Genomic DNA, 17,724 nt, shown 5'->3' with positions numbered 1-17,724 from the left:
GACCCCTTCAACAGTTACACATCTGTCATATAATTCCTCCGTACGGATACCAGTCCAGAGAGTTGAACCTTAGTGACCTGGTCACAAGCCTGCTTCAACTTTTATAAGATGAACAGCGAGCTCAGACCTGACCCACATTTTGCCTGCTATTTGCAGCAGCTACTGGATTCTTCAGGAAAGAAGATATGAGGACAGGAGAGGAGAAAGGAAGAGGGAAAGCAGGAAAGGGAGAAATCGAGAAACAAGAGGGAAGAAATGGCAATGAAAAAGGAGAGGAGAACAGGATACAGTAAACAAGAGACCTGAGAGAGGAAAACGAGACAGAAACGTTTACTCCTCTGTTTGAGGGACTGTAAGCAGTATGAGCCTGACCTTGGCTACAAGACATTCAGTACACACACACACACACACACACACACACACACACACACACACACACACAGCAACGCAAAGGCATCACATAGTGGTTTCATTCTTGGCATCTGTCTGGTCGACCTCCAGAGGAATCAGCAGCCACAGATTATATATGAAACCACCACCCATGGTGTGTGTGTGTGTGTGTGTGTGTGTGTGTGTGTGTGTGTGTGTGTGTGTGTTTCACACAGGTGTAATTACAAGCAGATGTGCTCCCAGACTTAAAAATTAAAACAAATAGGATTTCTGGATTGCTTGACTGCTGCCAATCTCTTTCTATGTCCTTCCTCCCCTGCTGCCCTTCGCTTTCCCCCACTTTTCTAATCCCACTCTCTTCACCCATCCACCTTTCCTTTATCTCCCTTCGTCCCCACACAGTGTGCCCTAAAGATCCTGAAAAAGAAATGTGAAATAATCCTCTTCCTCCCTCTTTCTCTTTCTTTTCCACATTTTCTCCTCCCTGATGTTCGTGAAGGGCAAAGAGAAGCATGAAACAGCATGAAAATCTTACAGAAGCGCTAAATAATCATGCTGTATGGTTAACTTTACAGCATGATTATTAACCTATTATTAACTTCCTCTTTTCTTCCTCTGTAGTGAAGTAAAGGTAGAACAGAGCTGCGTGATGTTAAGATCGAGGACGATGATTAATTAAGGCCTCTGTACCTTGTACAATTCTGGGCTGAAATCTTTGGTTGTCAATAGAAAATGGCAACTGTGAGACTTTTGCACCAATGGCTGATTTAGCTTCGGCATCCAAAGATGGCAAATGAAAAATGATGAATGATGATGAAAAATCTAAGATCAGACTGTTTTATTAACCTGGTTCAGCTTTAAATAGCTTACATACCTGTTCATATTTTCAAACAGTATGTGTTTGACAAACTTAACACTACCTCAGGTAACATTAACTGGGGTTGCTGGAGTATTCCCCAAATCCAATAAAGACGTAACATAACCTGTAACCCCATAAGCGTACGCAACACTTAACAATGTGCTCCTTGGCCTTCGGAAGTAACATTCACTGTCGGTAGTTTCTCAGCCTGACATGCTAATGACTGCAGTTTACATTAGAGCAGATAAACACATTGTTCAATCCATTCTTTACACCCTTGTTTTGCTTTAAGAAGCTAGAATAGAAAAGACACTACCCTCCAAACTCTTTAAATGCAGAGTATTGTTCCTACTACAGTCCCAGACACACCGCGTCAACATGTGGAGAAATCCAAAGCTTAACAGGCCAGAAACGGTTGCAAAGCTGCGTTTGGACAATCGCTGTTTGGCAAGGGGTTTAGCAAACGGTCAATTCTTACCGTGGGGCCTCTGCTGCGACCAATGTCACAAGCGAACCGCTCGGACATATGCATGAAATTACACAAAATACGTCGGCAGACACAATATTGTGATCTCCGTTTCTGTAAACTTGAAAAGAAAAACAATGCCGGCACTATGGCCAAAACTTGCTTTCTATTTCGCTGCATTTTCAAAATGAACAAAGGGATGATGCAAGTTGATGACATGTCTGCTTGTATTTTTTTTATTTACATCTTAGTGCTGCGATTCACCAGGCATTCATCTCACAATTTGACATGCCTCAGAATTGATATCGTGCGGCCTGACACAAATTGCGAATATATTTATTGGATCTCGTACAGAGTGACATGCGATCACACAGTGTAGGAGCCTTTTAACACCTGGTTTTCATTCTGTCCTGCCGTTCTTTTTATTTCCATTTCTCCTATTTGCCCTCTCCTCAGATGACTTTGTGAAGAGTGATGAATCAGTTTGCTCTCTCCTTCCCTCCTGTCCTTAGTGTCCTTATTTTTACTTTGACTGTCTAACCCAAAACAGTCAGAGAAGCTTTCCACTGCTTTATCCCTGCCGTTTACAGCACATCCTCTATCTCTCTCTGCCTCCCCTCCTTGCCCTCTTTCTTTCTTTTCTTCCCTGCACCCCTCTTTCTACCAAGGTGATGTTACCAAGTCATGACAGGAGCTGTGTGCCATAAAGATTTTGAATGTTGATGTATCTTCCTTGTGTTTTCCTTTGTGTCATCTCTGCTGCTCTCTCTAGGTGATGCTGGCAGAGCGCAAAGGGACGGAGGATCTGTACGCTGTAAAGATCCTGAAGAAGGACGTAGTGATCCAGGATGATGACGTGGAATGCACCATGGTGGAGAAGAGGGTGTTAGCGTTGTCTGGAAAGCCCCCGTTCTTAACACAGCTGCACTCCACCTTCCAGAGCATGGTAGGTGGGCTGTATTTTCACAACAGCTGCATGATACATATGATATAAGTTGATCACATCCATTACCTGTCCGTTATGTATAAGGTTACAGACAGCAAACAGCTAGTTTAGCTTAGCACAAAGACTGGAAACAGGGAGAAGCGGCTTTTCCTGGTTCTATCAGAAGGTAACAAAGTCCACCTACTAGCACCTCTAAACTTATTGACACGTGATATCCTATTTGTTTAATCCGGACAAAAACTGAGGTGTAAAATCAACATGTTGTGGTTCTGCAAGGAGTTATCTGCTGCACTATTTTTTGACGAGGAGCAGGGACTTCCTGAGGGTCCCCCGAAGGCAACTTCACGATGACAACAAGACTTGGAAAATGTCTGGCACATAACCACAACTTACTTTTACACGTTGTTGTTTTTTGGTATGGTTTAAACAAACACAACATACAGTAACGTGTTCATTTATGAGCTTTAGAGGTGAGGACAAAGTAAAAAGCAGGATACTGGATTTTTTACCCAATTTCACAAAATGACTCAGATTGCAGACGACTACAGATGTCAGTCATGTTTTCACTTTATTTCAGTTTTATTTGCTGCTGGTTCAGCTTGCTTGCTTGCATACATACACACACACAATCACAAACACACATTGACTAGAATCCAACAAAAAAAATCCATTTTACAGTCTTTGTGAGCTGAACTGACTTCGTAAGCCCTTACGCCTTCACGTTATATTTGATCTGAAGGGAGCCACAGTGCGGCGTCCTGCTGAAAGGCACAGCCGCACTGTTGGTGAGCGCTGTGGTCTGAACAGCAGCCACCATGCCTGCTGTCACCAGCTCACAGCTGGAATACACAGGCTGGATTCATATTTGATTCATGCTCATCTTCTGACGTATAATCCATATTACACTAAAGATGAGTCAACAGAGGAGTAAATATAGCTCGCTGGTTTCATACTTCACACTGAGTGCATGCCATTTACATTCACATCCTTCACAAACACACTTGTTTCTACATGTTTTCATTGATTAATGAACATAATGTGTTGTGAATCCTTTTGAGTTTGTGGTTAAAGGCTAGCCAAATGAAGTTGACCTGGCCTACACACACACACACACACACACACACACACACACACAAACCAGAAGTGAGTGTGTTAATCCTCCTCAGCGCTAATTCTCTGACCAGAGGAGGGCTTTCGTACATATGGGACTTAGCAGGCAGTTATAACACACACACACACACACACACACACATAAAGGCAATTATAACATGCATACATACATTTTAATCACACATACTTCATCAGGCAGCCTACACAAACAAACACACTCGCACACAGACACACATTCAAAGACCTAACACACAACTCCACCACATATCCTCCAAACACACACTCACACATGGCCAAACACCAAATCCCTCCACACTCCCTCATATACTGTACCTTATTGGCAATTTCTGTAGATAATGGAGGAGAATTAACTCTTAAATTGATGTTGTTGCATTCTCTCAGTTGAACGACAACCCAATCACATCTTCCTCACTGTCTTCTTCCTCGTTCTCTATCTTTTTATCCCTCCATTTTCTCATGTCATTTCTCTCTATATCTTCTGTCATCTTCTCATTTGACCCATAACTCTCCATCTACCTCTGAACAATCACTTTCTCTCTTTTTCTCACTATCATTTCTCTGTGACCTCTCGCCTGCTTCTATAAACATGGGACTTTTTGACCCCTCTCTCTCTCCGTCTGCCCCCCCCTCTCTCTCTCTCCATAGGACCGCTTGTATTTTGTCATGGAGTACATAAACGGAGGAGATCTCATGTATCAGATTCAGCAGGTCGGCAAGTTCAAAGAGCCCCATGCTGTGTGAGTACAGACACGCACACCCACACACACACACACACACACACACACACACACACACACACACACACAAATCAGCTTTTGTAGTCTAAAGGCTTAGATACATGCTCATGCCATCATAACACAAAATCTTAATCCCGTGCTTATAGGTGTGTCACATTTAATGCTTTTTTTAAATCACACTGAGTAAGCCATCAGCAGTTTGACGGGCTCAGGTGATGGATGAGCAATGCTAGCAGAGCCTGGGGGTGAAATATGTTGTTCGCCCCGATGCACGTTGCTGCTCTGAAGAACTTCAAAGAAATGAAAGTAATCCAGCGGCTCCTGCGAGTTTTCAGTGTGCAGTAGAATACCTCCAAAACTCCCAGAATATAATTAAGGTGGCTGGCGAGATCACTGGTGTCAAGTCAAACCAACGGGCTGACATATTTGACAAGTGGGGCTGTCGGGGAAAGCGAGAGCCGTGGAGGAGTTTGCCCTTCATCTGCTTTATAGGGAATTAGAGTTCCTCTCCTCTGGCAGAAGGTTTAGACTGCTGAAGGGCAAGTCGAACAGGGTGAGGAACTCGTTTATCTAAGGCCATCAACTTGTTCTACTCTGTTTAGTTTATTTATCAGACAACAGTCAGGATATTCTGCTCCGTTGATGATGATGGTGATGCCTTGAACTTGTCTTCTCTTTTGTATATTGTACTCCTGTGTATTTATGTTTTGCATCTGAAGCCGCGTTAGCTTCCTGCTGCAGCGACGCTCCTCTGGTCGTCATTCTGATTGCAGATAAAACATCCAACAAGCTCTAAACAGGCTATGTACATTCTGCATTCTGCTCTCCACACATTCAAAATGGCATCTTTTAGCTGCACTTTACAAACAGACACTGATTGGACACGCCCATGCAAAATACGAAAGCAGACACAGTTGACTGCGTGGTCAGTGTGTCCAGACTCCTCCTGTTGATCTTATCAGCTGCTCTCTGGCCTTGAAGAGACAGCACTGACCTTTATGCAGACACACACACATTCACACAAATGATCCCTCTGTTTTCCTCCTGTCCTCTCAGTCTTCTTCTAATTACTGTTTTCGTCTCTCTTTGTGTTTGTGTGAGTGTAGATTCTACGCTGCAGAGATAGCCATCGGTCTGTTCTTCCTACATCTAAAGGGCATCATCTACAGGTAACCTCCACTCCACAACATACTAAATACATAACATTTACACCAAACCATGCAGCGCTAAGATCAGCACCTCCATATACACACATACGACAGTATCATCCGGATCAAAAGCAAGGGCCGATTTATGATATATATTGCTCCATGTAAAACCCCAAATCATATATCTGATATTCTGATGTAGTTATTATCATGCCACCACATGTTTATATTAATGCAATAACCATCTTGCTCACTATTATTTATTCTGTACCACTCTCTGAATGACACACAGTGACATACTGTCACACAGGTGCCTGAAGCAGAAACGTGCAGCCTGCAGTATGACATGATAATCACAGAACCAAAGAAGAAGACTGCTAGCAAGCAAACATGGATGTGAACAATGCTGGATATAAATATCCAAATCGGCTTTGCAAATGTGCACTCAACATGTTTGTTCGACCTTAAAGATACACACAATGCGTAAACATTACTCTTGTTTCTTCTCAAGAAAACGCAGAGATTACGTAAAGAAGTTGCTTTAACATCAGAACGGCAGGGCAGGAGTTAATAACATCATGCGACAATCATATTTTCTAACTACTTGACTCACCCTCAGTAGCCACTGAAGAATGTTCAGACAACAAGTAAGTTTTGACCTTTAGATTTCAACTACAATTAACTGATTTCTGCTGTTTATAATATCACGCCGAGAATCCGCCCCCACAAATGATGCAGAATCACATCTGTCCTCTGAATAAGGAGAAGAAAACCTTGATGATGAGCCTTCGTGGTCCACGTTGGGTCATGAATTGAGCATTGATCCCCATTAATGTTGTTTTTTCCCCCTTGTAGAGACCTGAAGCTGGACAACGTGATGCTGGACTGTGAGGGCCACATTAAGATAGCAGACTTTGGCATGTGTAAAGAAAATATGACGGATGGAGTCACCACCAAGACCTTCTGTGGAACACCAGACTACATAGCTCCTGAGGTAGAGTGTGTGGGGGACGGTGGGTGGGCCGTCGTTTGTCTCTGGCCTGTGTTCACATGTGCTGTTGTGTTGAATCCTGCTGTACACGGCTGCCATAGAGGGTGCTTAACGTAGTACGCACTCCACAAACACTCTCCTTATACACTGCTTTGTCTTGCCTCAGTGATTTAAGTGATGATGGCCACCTTTTCTTATATTTCAGATCATAGCCTACCAGCCTTACGGAAGATCTGTGGACTGGTGGGCCTTTGGAGTATTGCTCTATGAGATGCTGGCTGGACAGGTTAGTCTGTGTGTGTGTGTGTGTGTGTGTCTGTGTGTGTGTGTGTGTGTGTGTCTGTGTCTGTGTGTCTGTGTGGCATGTGAGTAATAAGTTTAATAAATATAATTATTAAAGCTGGTTAAAAAAAAAAAAAAATCTCAACAGCATTTGTATTCATGACTGAATGTGAAAAAACAAACACTCACAGCCTTTTAAAATGTGACATTGTGTAATAAAAGGTTAGCTATTAAATTATACTAATAATTGTTAGAGGAGATGTGACATTTTCAAATCCTGGATGTCTCATTCAGGGTGGATGTTGTGAATGTGTGAGAGTTACAGGCCTGCGGTATTTTCATTTAGAGGCGTTCAGACAAAAAAGCTCTCAATGATTCAGTTTAAATATCCTCTATTTGTCCTGTCCGGCCCTCTGCTTCTCCTCCCTCCTCTCTCCACTCTCTTCTCATCTCCTCCTCCCTCCTCCTCTCCTCTCCTCTCCAGCCTCCATTTGACGGTGAAGATGAGGATGAGTTATTTCAGTCCATTATGGAGCATCACGTCTCCTATCCCAAGTCAATGTCCAAGGAGGCTGTCGCTATCTGTAAAGGGGTGAGTGTAGACACACACACACACACACACACACACACAGTCCACACAAGTCCTTGTCTGTCTCGCGAGCTCAACCTTGCTCCCTTCTCACCAAATCTCCCTCTTCCCTTTCAGTCTTGCTCCCTCTCTTCTCGACACAAACACGAGAGAAGAGAGAATTGGGAGGGTATTCATTTTGTTTGAGGAGAGGAAGCAGGAACAAGAAGAGGGAGGAGGTGAACGGAGGAAGGAGGAAGAGAAGGAGGGAGAGAGGGACATCAAAATTATCTGCATAATTAAAACCATTGTGGGGGAACATTTATTTGGAGTGAAACAACATTGTCCGCTCTCGCTATCTGTCCTGCTTCCATCTCTCTGTCTCTCTCTCTCTGTCATAACGCTCTACTTTCCCGTCCTCTCTCTGCAGTGTTCATTGTTAAGCTGCTGTTTCGCTTTTTTCATTGTACATCCTCTCTATCTCTCTCACACATGCAGACATGCACACACACAAATGCTCCCTCTCTGTTCTTGCTCTCTCTCACACACACACACACACACACACACACACACACACACACACACACACACACACATTGCACTGCTCTAATAGCCTAAGCTTGTGCAGTGTGCTCAGTTGACTGTGGAAACTCCTCTTCAGAAAAGGCCGGCCAGTACCAAATGATGCTCTGACACTTCCCAACTGGTGTGTGTGTGTGTGTGTGTGTGTGTGTGTGTGTGTGTGTGTGTGTGTGTGTGTGTGTGTGTGTGTGTGTGTGAGCTGATGACTGCTCTAAACGAAGTGGGTCCTCTCTATCAAACCACCACCTCTATGTCTCATCTCCTAACTCTACGCTTCACTGACCACGACAAACTACACACACTGGCAGATGTATGGCATGTTTAGATACACTTTCAGTCCTTTTACACAGAGCAGGTAATCTCTCTCTAGTGATTTAATCTGCATCCAGGACATAACAGAGTTCTGCTTTCGAGCTCTGGAGTATCACTCTCATTCTTTACTGCATATCACATATGCGCAAACACACTACCAACATAAATTAGTCAATGTGTAAACATAAAAACAAAGATTTTCGTTTGTTAACAAGGTATGCAGTTAGTTGTTTTTAAAAAAAGAAGAGAGGGAAGAAAGAAAGAGAGACAGATACCTCTCTCCTATACCTCCATCCGTACACAAGATCTGCAATAACAAGCATAAACACACACACACACACACACACACACACACACATATATGTGTGTGTATATATATATATATATATATATGTGTTGATGTTATATATATATAACATCAACACGATCAATGCCGGCTTGACTTTAGTCATATGTCCACCCACTAAATTTAAAGACACAGGCATTCATAGGCAAATTGATGTTGTACTATGTTCAGTGAGATACACACACACACCCACGCACACACAGGCTGCGTTATGTATTAGTGATGATTACTGGGTCGTAGTGCTACAACAGTGGATCTTCAGTGGAGCATGAAAGCTCGCCTACGTCCACCCCCACAGCTCCCACTGCGCCCTGCCAGCATTGCCTGGGTTAATCCAATGCATGAATGCGTGTGTGTGTGTGTGTGTGTGTGGGTGTGTGTGTGTGCGTGTGCGTGCGTGTGCGTGTGTGTGTGTGCGCGTGTGTGTGAAGACCACATGACACTTTCCTTTACAGATCTTTCCATTTTGAGAAAGGAAAAAAAAATCATGTAAAGTTCATTTTTCAGTTCTCAAAGATGCAGTGTAGCCTCTGAACATGATGCTGTTGTGTCAAACTTTAGCTTTAATAGCCTGCTGACAGTAGTTATTCTGATTCAGTGCTATAAATTCATTTTCTAAGAGTTGTGTTGATGTTATAATGATAATAATAATAATAATAAATCATAATAAATAAGAAAACTGAATCCAGGGATATCTTGTGTGGAGATCCTCAGTCACAGATGATAAAATGATGATACTGTGTTCAAATCACAGGAAGGAAGGAAGAAGGCCTGGTGGTGTGGTTCTGAGTGACTGACAACAAAACATATTTTAAGATATTTTCCATTTCAATTTTAGGTCATTGAAAACATTTTCTAACATTGAGCTATGCTGTAGCTGCTGCAAAACTTCAGCACGATGTAACGTCATCCTAGGTGCATATTTCGTTCAGTATATTTGGGACAAGAAAGAGTTAATTCCTGCCAACGTACTGTACAGTACTGGCTTCACTTATACAGTCAGTCCGCTTGAGGTTTGTGTGTTTGTGTGTATGTGTGTGTGTGTGTGTGTGTGTGTGTGTGTGTGTGTGTGTGTGTGTGTGTGTGTGTGTGTGTGTGTGTGTGTGACCACATGTGTGGAAAGGGAGTGATCAGAGACATTTCCACTCCCCTGCTTCCACCCTGACCAGCATCCATATTTCATAGCCAGCAATGGGCCACACACACACACACACACACACACACACACACACACACACACGCTTAAGCTGCTACTACAGTATATTCTGTAATGCTAGGTACATGGTGTGTTCAACTTCACATGATTCTACAAGAAAGAGTAATTGTGCAAATATGTCCTAACGCATGAAAAAGGCGCACACACACACACACACACACACACACACACACACACACACACACACACACACACAGCCTTTTTACCACCCTACTGCATCCTGCAATTCAAGAAGCATGGCTCAGTTTTCACAGAAAAGGTTGTGCGTTTATTTTGTTAGATTCTCGTGTCATGTACATGCTCTGTTTGACGCTGCGTAACTACGCGAAGCACATCCCTCAAATTAGAGACTGCAGACGAAACACATTGCTGGTCTACAATGGCTTCAGGTATTTAATCAACTCAAAGGGACAAACAGATGGCACTATTGCAAAAATGTTTCTCTTTGCATAAGAGGTTGTCTACACACGTGAAAACACAATTGCAATTTTAAGCTAAAATGTCACCCTAAATTGCGCTGCACCACCTGATCTGCATAAACACAAAAACTTCAGCTTCACCTCTCCGGCTGTCTTGGTGCAAGAATCTTCCTTCGGAGCATTAAGAGCATTTCTATGTCCTGGCGCCTGTTTGGTCATTTTGAAAATGTTGAAATGACCTGTCATTGAAATAATGACATTATACTGTGTTTGCCGTACTGCCCAATCAAGCCCAGAAAGTAAAAGAAATACCATGGTAGTACAGGAACCAGGTAAGCCCAGGTTTGCCAGTCCCATTAGTGCTGAGAGACCAGAACCAGTAAACCATGCCGTCTTCACATATGCCATTATTTCCTGCAATCAGTGACCTGTTTCAGTCTGAATGCCTTGTGGTCTGCTGAACGCGCTGTTCTCCATCACTCAGTGAACGCAGAGAGCCACAGTGAGGAAGACAGCAGACTCTCTTCGAAGGAAAGTAGCTGTTGTAACTGTACTGTCTGCCCCAAAAAGCCTCCAGATTTGTAAAATAAAGTTGCTAAAGGGATCCTAAGAGACGCCAGATCTACTGTAGCAGCACAGGTGTGGTTTTAAGTGTGCCCCACTGGGTCGCCTTGAAACTGTTGTGCATGCACATTTCAACAATGTGTGTCAGACAGTCAGTCAGCGAGGAACATCGAGTCTCCTACGCCATAATCCAGCAAACAGAGAGAGAGAGACATCAACATGGGCAGCAAGAGAGGTGTTAGAGGCAGCGTGAGAGGGTGAAAATATCCCAAACAATGACATTGTTTTATATCAAATATTCTTAACTCAACTGTTCGCATGCCTGTTCATTTCTGTATTTGTGTGTATGGATGAGTAAGTGAGTGTGTATGTGTGTGCAGTGTAAGGTTGACTGACCCATGGAAAATGTTATTTTAGTTCTAATGTAATGAGTTATGACTGCTGCTCCTGAGGGAGGCACACCCCACCTACACACACACATGCACACACACACACACACACACACACACACACACACACACACACACAGTCACACTGACGCCACTAGCTTTGATGCCGCTCTTAAGGTTTTGTGTGGACAGACATCGTAAACGGTCCTTAATTATGCCTGAGGAAAAACTGCTGTGGTAAAAGAGGAAAAAAACAACAACAGCTATTCATTTGTCTGCAGGCGGTGGGTTGGTGGTTTATATTTGGTCCCCAGGGAGACGCATCTAACATGATAGATAGTAGAATTGATGGAGGGACTGAAAAAAATAAATGAAGGTGAAGAAATAATAATAATAGTAATGTTTATTTATAAACAGATGAATGAAAGGAGGAATCATAGACAGAAACACTGAGGAAAAGAGACAGGAATAAATGAGATGAAACTTTAATGATGCCAGAGGGGAAATTTGGGGCATCGCAGCAGCACACTGTTGAGTGTAGATCAGATACAGACCTGTCTTGTAGTTTTAGGATTATGCCTGCAACGTAGCTTATGTAAATGTGACAAGCCAAGACACCACACATCATTAAAATGTAATAATTAAAGGCATTTAGCCTGCTATGTGTTAGCTAACCATTTGTGTTAAAACGCATTGGAGCGCAGCTTGTATGTGGTCAGGGACTTGTGAAAATACGTCCTGAAATGATGCTCACATGTTTCTTCCAGCAAAGGTGCTGTGAAGAAGCCACTCGTTTCACTTTTCAGCCATGTCTGTGGCGGGGCACTTCTGGTGGTCGGTCCGCCAGAAAATCTTAACAACTATTGGATGGATTGCAATGAAATTAGTTAGACACTTTCATGTCCCCCTCAGGATGATTTTCAATGTTAGCATTATCATTGTGAGCATGTTAGCATGCTGATTTTAGCATTTAGCTCAAGTACAGCCTCACAGAGCTGCATGGCTGCACACTCTTGGCCTTGTTACAGTGTTTAGATAAACAGATGGATAGCTATCAGTTTCCAGGTCAGGATGGAAGGATGAGATAGTGAAGGGAAGATGGAGGTCGTAAAGAAAAGGAGGAAATAAAGGAGGTGATGGAAACCAACAATGAAGAGTAAGAATATAAGTGAAAAGGGACAGAAGGACATGTGCCTTGAGAAGAAAGACACACAGTAATTCTCTTTCTTCTTCTCTGTCTGTCCAGCTGATGACGAAGCATCCAGCGAAGCGACTGGGCTGTGGTCCGGAGGGGGAGAGAGACATCAGGGAGCACAGCTTCTTCCGCTACATGGACTGGGAGAAACTGGAGAACAAGGAAGTGCAGCCGCCCTTCAAACCTAGAGCTGTAAGTCTGACCCCACTGGACCCGACTTGACCCCAGATAAGGAAACACAATTCACACGAGTGGCACAAAGGGGCTAATTAGCCGCCCATCACAGCAGAGACCAGAAGTTTAATTCCTGTTTGTGGTTAAATTCCTGGTAAAGATGCTGCTTAGAACGACGTTTTGAACGCATTTTTCTCCCTTCTTTCCCTCTAACTTCCTCTGTTTGCCTTCGACTCCTATCGCTCTCCTGTTTCTGTTATCTTACTCATCTTTTCACTTCCAACGCTGATGTTTCTGTCTCTTTCCCCTCCTCTGTATGGGACAATACACACAGGTAAGTCAGGAAATGATGATGATGATGATGATGATGTGATGAATGTGATGAGGGCATGGGTGGTGATGATAATAATACCAGACATGTTGATCATGGTGATTGTGAAGGTAATGATGAGAAAGGTGCTGTGATGAATGTGGGTGAGATGAGGAAGACACTGAGTGGTGAAGACTTAGGCTATGACGGTGACAAAGACACTACAGAGGAAGATTAAACTGATGAAGGCAACATTGGTGACAGCAGTAACGGCTGTGGTGGTGATGATTTTTAGATTTTGGAGAGTTTTGATGTGGAATGGTTTCTCATCTCTCGTCTTCATCGCGGTTAGATGGAGTTCAGAATAAACCTCAAGCGAATAAGCGTACGTCCATACTGTGTCAGCAGAAGTGACCTGAAACAAATGTGTGTGTGTGTGTTGTTCTTTGCTGTGCTCGTGTTCTTTCTTTCTATGACAAAATTAGTTTGATCATAACTAGAGTCAGAATGATGTCACCTCTCACTAAGCCTCACACACTCACACACAGCCTGAGGCCACACTGCTGCTAAAGACTTTTTCTGAGTTGAGCTTTTTATGCAGCTGTCTTGGCCCGCTGGGGTTTTGTGTGTGTGTGTGTGTGTGTGTGTGTGTCTGATCTACATTTTTGTGTGTGTGTGTGTGTGTGTGTGTGTGTGTGTGTGTGTGTGTTAGAGGTCAACATTAGGACCTGGCTGTGTTCTCCAACACCAAGGTGTGTTTCTGCAGAGTCCTCTGATGTGACTACTAACATATGTTGTCTGATCTCGTCTTCTCTCTTCTCTCCTTCTGTATCGGCCTCTTTCTTTCCGTTTGATCTCGTCTTTCTAACATCTCTTGTCTTTCACCTCTCTGCGCTTTCGCTTGCTATCTCTCTCTCTCTCTCCGTTTCCGTCTTTTTTCTTCCCTCTGAGAACGAATAAAGGTTCAGATGTTTTGAAGAACCATTGTGTGTTTACCCTGCGTGAGAGTTTAGGGTTCAGTTTAGCATCTGAAGGCGGTTCTTTGATCCTTTTTTGGGTGCTAAGCTATCAGACTGATTTGAGAAATGTGTGTATTGTTTTGAAGAGGAGCTCATTCTGACTACAAACCACCATTTTTCTTCAGATTGGTGTGTGATGGTGTTTTCGTACAGATAATTGTTTATGAAGGATGTTTGAGGCTTTCAGAATCCACATCTGTGGTTGAAGTTGCAGCCTCACTCCGGTCAGAAGTTACTTTCCTAACTGTTTGTGATTGTGGTCTGCTTGTGGTTTCGCACACTGTGAATGCCTTTGAAGGGTCTGTTTGATGGTTGATCGAGTGTGACTGACTGACCGACCAACTAACGGACTGGTCAGTCTATCGATTCTTCCGACAGATAAGATTCATTTACAGCTGTCGTCTTAACTTGTTATTGTTCATCTGTCTGTCCATCAAGCAATCTGCTGTCAATCCATTTATGCATCCTTCCACCAATCCGTCCATCTGTTCACGGCTGCCATGCATCAACCCATCTGTCCTTTTCATCCACACATTTTTATTTGTCCTTCTCTGTGTTCACAGTTTTCTCATGTTTGTTTCTGTTTATTTGCATGCTTTGGGGCTCAGTCTCAAATGAAACCTGTCCTGCAGTGCACTACCGTTAACAGACACCTCACAGTATAACAGCATTTATTTAAACCAACATCAAAACCGACCTTTTTAAATCTTTCAGAAACATCTCACACTTTCTTGTGTCCTGGAATCTGCAAGGCTCGTAGTTTGTCCCAATTTTTTTTCCTTTAAAGGGGCATTTCATCAAAACCAAACCCAGTTACATCCCTGCTATTATGGGAGATGCTTACCACAACAGCTGCCAATTCTTGGCTGAGATGTTGCGTACCGAGCTGATACTTCTAAACTTTGTGGCACTCATTTCATTTCCCTATGTGGCAAATCCTTCCCTTCTGGTTCCACAAACAGGTTAAAACAAACGTAAGTAATTAGCTGCAAATACTATCTGACCCTGGTGTATTTCTCATTTCACATATTTCCCCAAACTATAAACAGTCTGGCTTAATTTCATTTGGTTTTCCGAGTTACAGAGATTTAATGAGTTTGTAGTTCTCCTCTGGGTGATGTTGTCAGAGGACACTGAATCCTTGTTGTGTTAATTAAAGCTCAGCGCAGTGATGGGAGATGGGAAAAAAAAGGAATAGCTTGGCCCAAAGTCCCCATGAGGCACACTGTCAGGAAAATATAGTTCTCAAGTTAATAACTTGTTTTATGTACTTAGATGGACGCACATCTCTCGGGTATATAAGCTCTTTTTGTGTTCCCAGTGGTCAGGGCGAGGATATGAGGCGGACTGAAATGAACAATGACTTCTTCTTTTTTTTAACAAATTGCTTCTAGAGAAAACAAATTGTACCTAATGTCAGTTGCACAACACTCTTTGAGATGATTTCAGTCCGTCATATGTCACGTCTTTGTGAGCGCTTAAGATAAAAAGACAGACAGTTGATCTTCCTCTCGTGCTCAACAGCAAGAGTAGGTGTCAGCCTTTTCAATCAGTAGATGCAATTTCAATATGATGACATTTAATCGTCACACAGAATATCAATGAAGTATTTGTTTCAAATTGTGCAGCTTCTGAGCGAATATCTAAAGAGATTTTGAGTTATTCCCAGTGCTCTTTTTCACACTAGCTGGTTGTCTGATTTGGTTTATCATATCTCAGCAGGTCTCCACAGCTGCAGCATATAATTAACCCACAATTAACCCACAATTACACCATAATCATCTCATGGCTTTCAGCTTTTTCTTGTACGACTATTTAGGAAATTCCAATTAAATCCGCCAAAAAATCAAGATGAAATATCAGTATAATATTTGTTCTTGGCTATTTACTTTCAGCCACGGTGGGAAGCTTTTTGAGTTAAATGCTTGGTAAGTTACAGCTCCATGCATTGTCGTTGTAGTGCACTGCCACAGGACGTTTGAGACTTCAGTGACCTTGTTCTGTTTAAAACTGGAGTTGAATATGTTTCAAATATTTGAAAAGGGAAAGCATGTACCCGAGGCGTGCTTGATTCATCCTCTCCTGAGAGTGGTATTTTTGTATCACTTTGAAGGTAATGACAAAATTACCTTTTAGCCAAATGCACATGGAGAGTTGAATCAAGCACGCCCCGAGCACTGGCACCTTGTTCTGATGTTTGAAACCATGTTCAAGTAATGTCATCTCACACCCTGGTTCAACCCACCATTCCCCTTCTTTTGTTTTCCTCTCCTCCTCCCCCCGATCCATCCATTCCTCTCCATCCCCACTCCTCCCCTTCCCAATCCACCCCTCCCTTATACTCCATCCCTCCCCACCCTCCTCAACAGTGTGGACGGGATGCGGAGAACTTTGACCGTTTTTTCACGCGCCACCCACCGGTGCTGACCCCTCCTGATGAGGAAGTGATTCAGAACCTGGACCAGGACGAGTTCCAGGGATTCTCCTTTATCAACCCAGAGTTCCCAGGAACTGCTGCTACCACCCCTGCCGCCGAGCAGGCTTGATTTCAGCTCATGCATGGACACATGGAATCACACACACACACACACACACATATACATAATCATCGTGTTCATCCCTGGAACACACACACACCTTTAAATATCCTGGAAAATGATTTGTTCTGTCGCAGGGACCAAGAAGCCATGATAAACTGATACAGACACCATAAATAACACATATACGCACACTTGTTGTTCACACTGCTGCAAATTGGATGATGTGTTGGCCTCTTCTGAGGGTCCATGTGCAGCATAAAATGGCCTGAATGCATTTAGCACTCTAGTGCAGCTACTACTGTAAATACTGTTTACGATTTAAACTGAGAACTTTAGATAATTAGATTGAATTTAAACAAATCCTGCGTTTCACAATGCTTCTGTATGATCAAATTTTACTAGCTACCAAGAAATGATCCACTGACTTTCTCCAAGCTTTGAGCATCGATTCACCACCAGCTTGTTGAATCTGAGTCATTTCACATTTGGGATGATTTCCAACTTGTGTTGCTCGCAGTGTGAACACAGTGTTTGTGTTTAATTTACCAGACATCGTCAGAATACAGATTAGAAATTAATGGTGACCCTTAAAAGTTCATAAAATTGAGGGACAAAAATGATACTGTTGATGACACAAATGCATTAGATTTACAAGCTAACTACAGAATATTGAAAAGTCACGATTCCCCCGGCACACACACAAATACACAACTGCAACATTCACACGTAACATATCTTCAGTATTCCATGTTCTGACTTTTTTTGGTGGAAATTGTGATTTTAACTTTTCTTTTACTCATTCCTCGGCATATTCCAGCGCATACTGAGTTCGGCCTGTAATTCTGGTGTGCTTTTTATTCAATGTATGATAATAATAGTGTCTGTATGTTTATCCTTAACTTAGCTAAGACTGGAATGCTTCACATACTTGTGCATGAGTTTCTATATCAGTATCATATAGGGCTATATAATGGCCCTGGACTTTGTCTCCTAGCAGCATTTTAGCATCGGATATCTGCACCCCTCTGCTGCCATTGTGTGGCTGTTTTTCTTGGTTTTCAAAGAGTATGATTTTACCCAGTGAGACAGTGGAAGATCAGCTTTGTGTGACGAAAGACCACAAATATCAGATTTTCTATG

The 17,724-nt window shown here is 42.8% G+C and overlaps 1 protein-coding gene across 2 annotated transcripts in view; it reads left to right on the top strand.

Annotated features, from left to right (window-relative positions):
• The window catches only part of LOC139300638 (protein kinase C beta type), a 74,558-nt gene extending 57,944 nt beyond the window's left edge, over positions 1 to 16,614 (top strand). For both annotated transcript variants that reach the window (XM_070923794.1, XM_070923795.1), the window contains 8 exons: positions 2,488 to 2,661; positions 4,438 to 4,529; positions 5,636 to 5,698; positions 6,533 to 6,671; positions 6,874 to 6,954; positions 7,435 to 7,542; positions 12,593 to 12,733; positions 16,414 to 16,614. In XM_070923794.1, the coding sequence (XP_070779895.1) occupies positions 2,488 to 2,661; positions 4,438 to 4,529; positions 5,636 to 5,698; positions 6,533 to 6,671; positions 6,874 to 6,954; positions 7,435 to 7,542; positions 12,593 to 12,733; positions 16,414 to 16,590 (975 nt within the window). In that variant the 3' untranslated portion in view covers positions 16,591 to 16,614. The remainder of the gene's footprint in view (positions 1 to 2,487; positions 2,662 to 4,437; positions 4,530 to 5,635; positions 5,699 to 6,532; positions 6,672 to 6,873; positions 6,955 to 7,434; positions 7,543 to 12,592; positions 12,734 to 16,413) is intronic.
• Positions 16,615 to 17,724: the final 1,110 nt, after the last annotated feature.

This window comes from Enoplosus armatus, chromosome 17 (assembly GCF_043641665.1).
Source record: "Enoplosus armatus isolate fEnoArm2 chromosome 17, fEnoArm2.hap1, whole genome shotgun sequence".
In the NCBI taxonomy this organism is placed as follows: domain Eukaryota; kingdom Metazoa; phylum Chordata; class Actinopteri; order Centrarchiformes; family Enoplosidae; genus Enoplosus; species Enoplosus armatus.
Note: the sequence above shows the minus strand (reverse complement) of the source record. Positions and strands in the feature narration are given on the sequence as shown.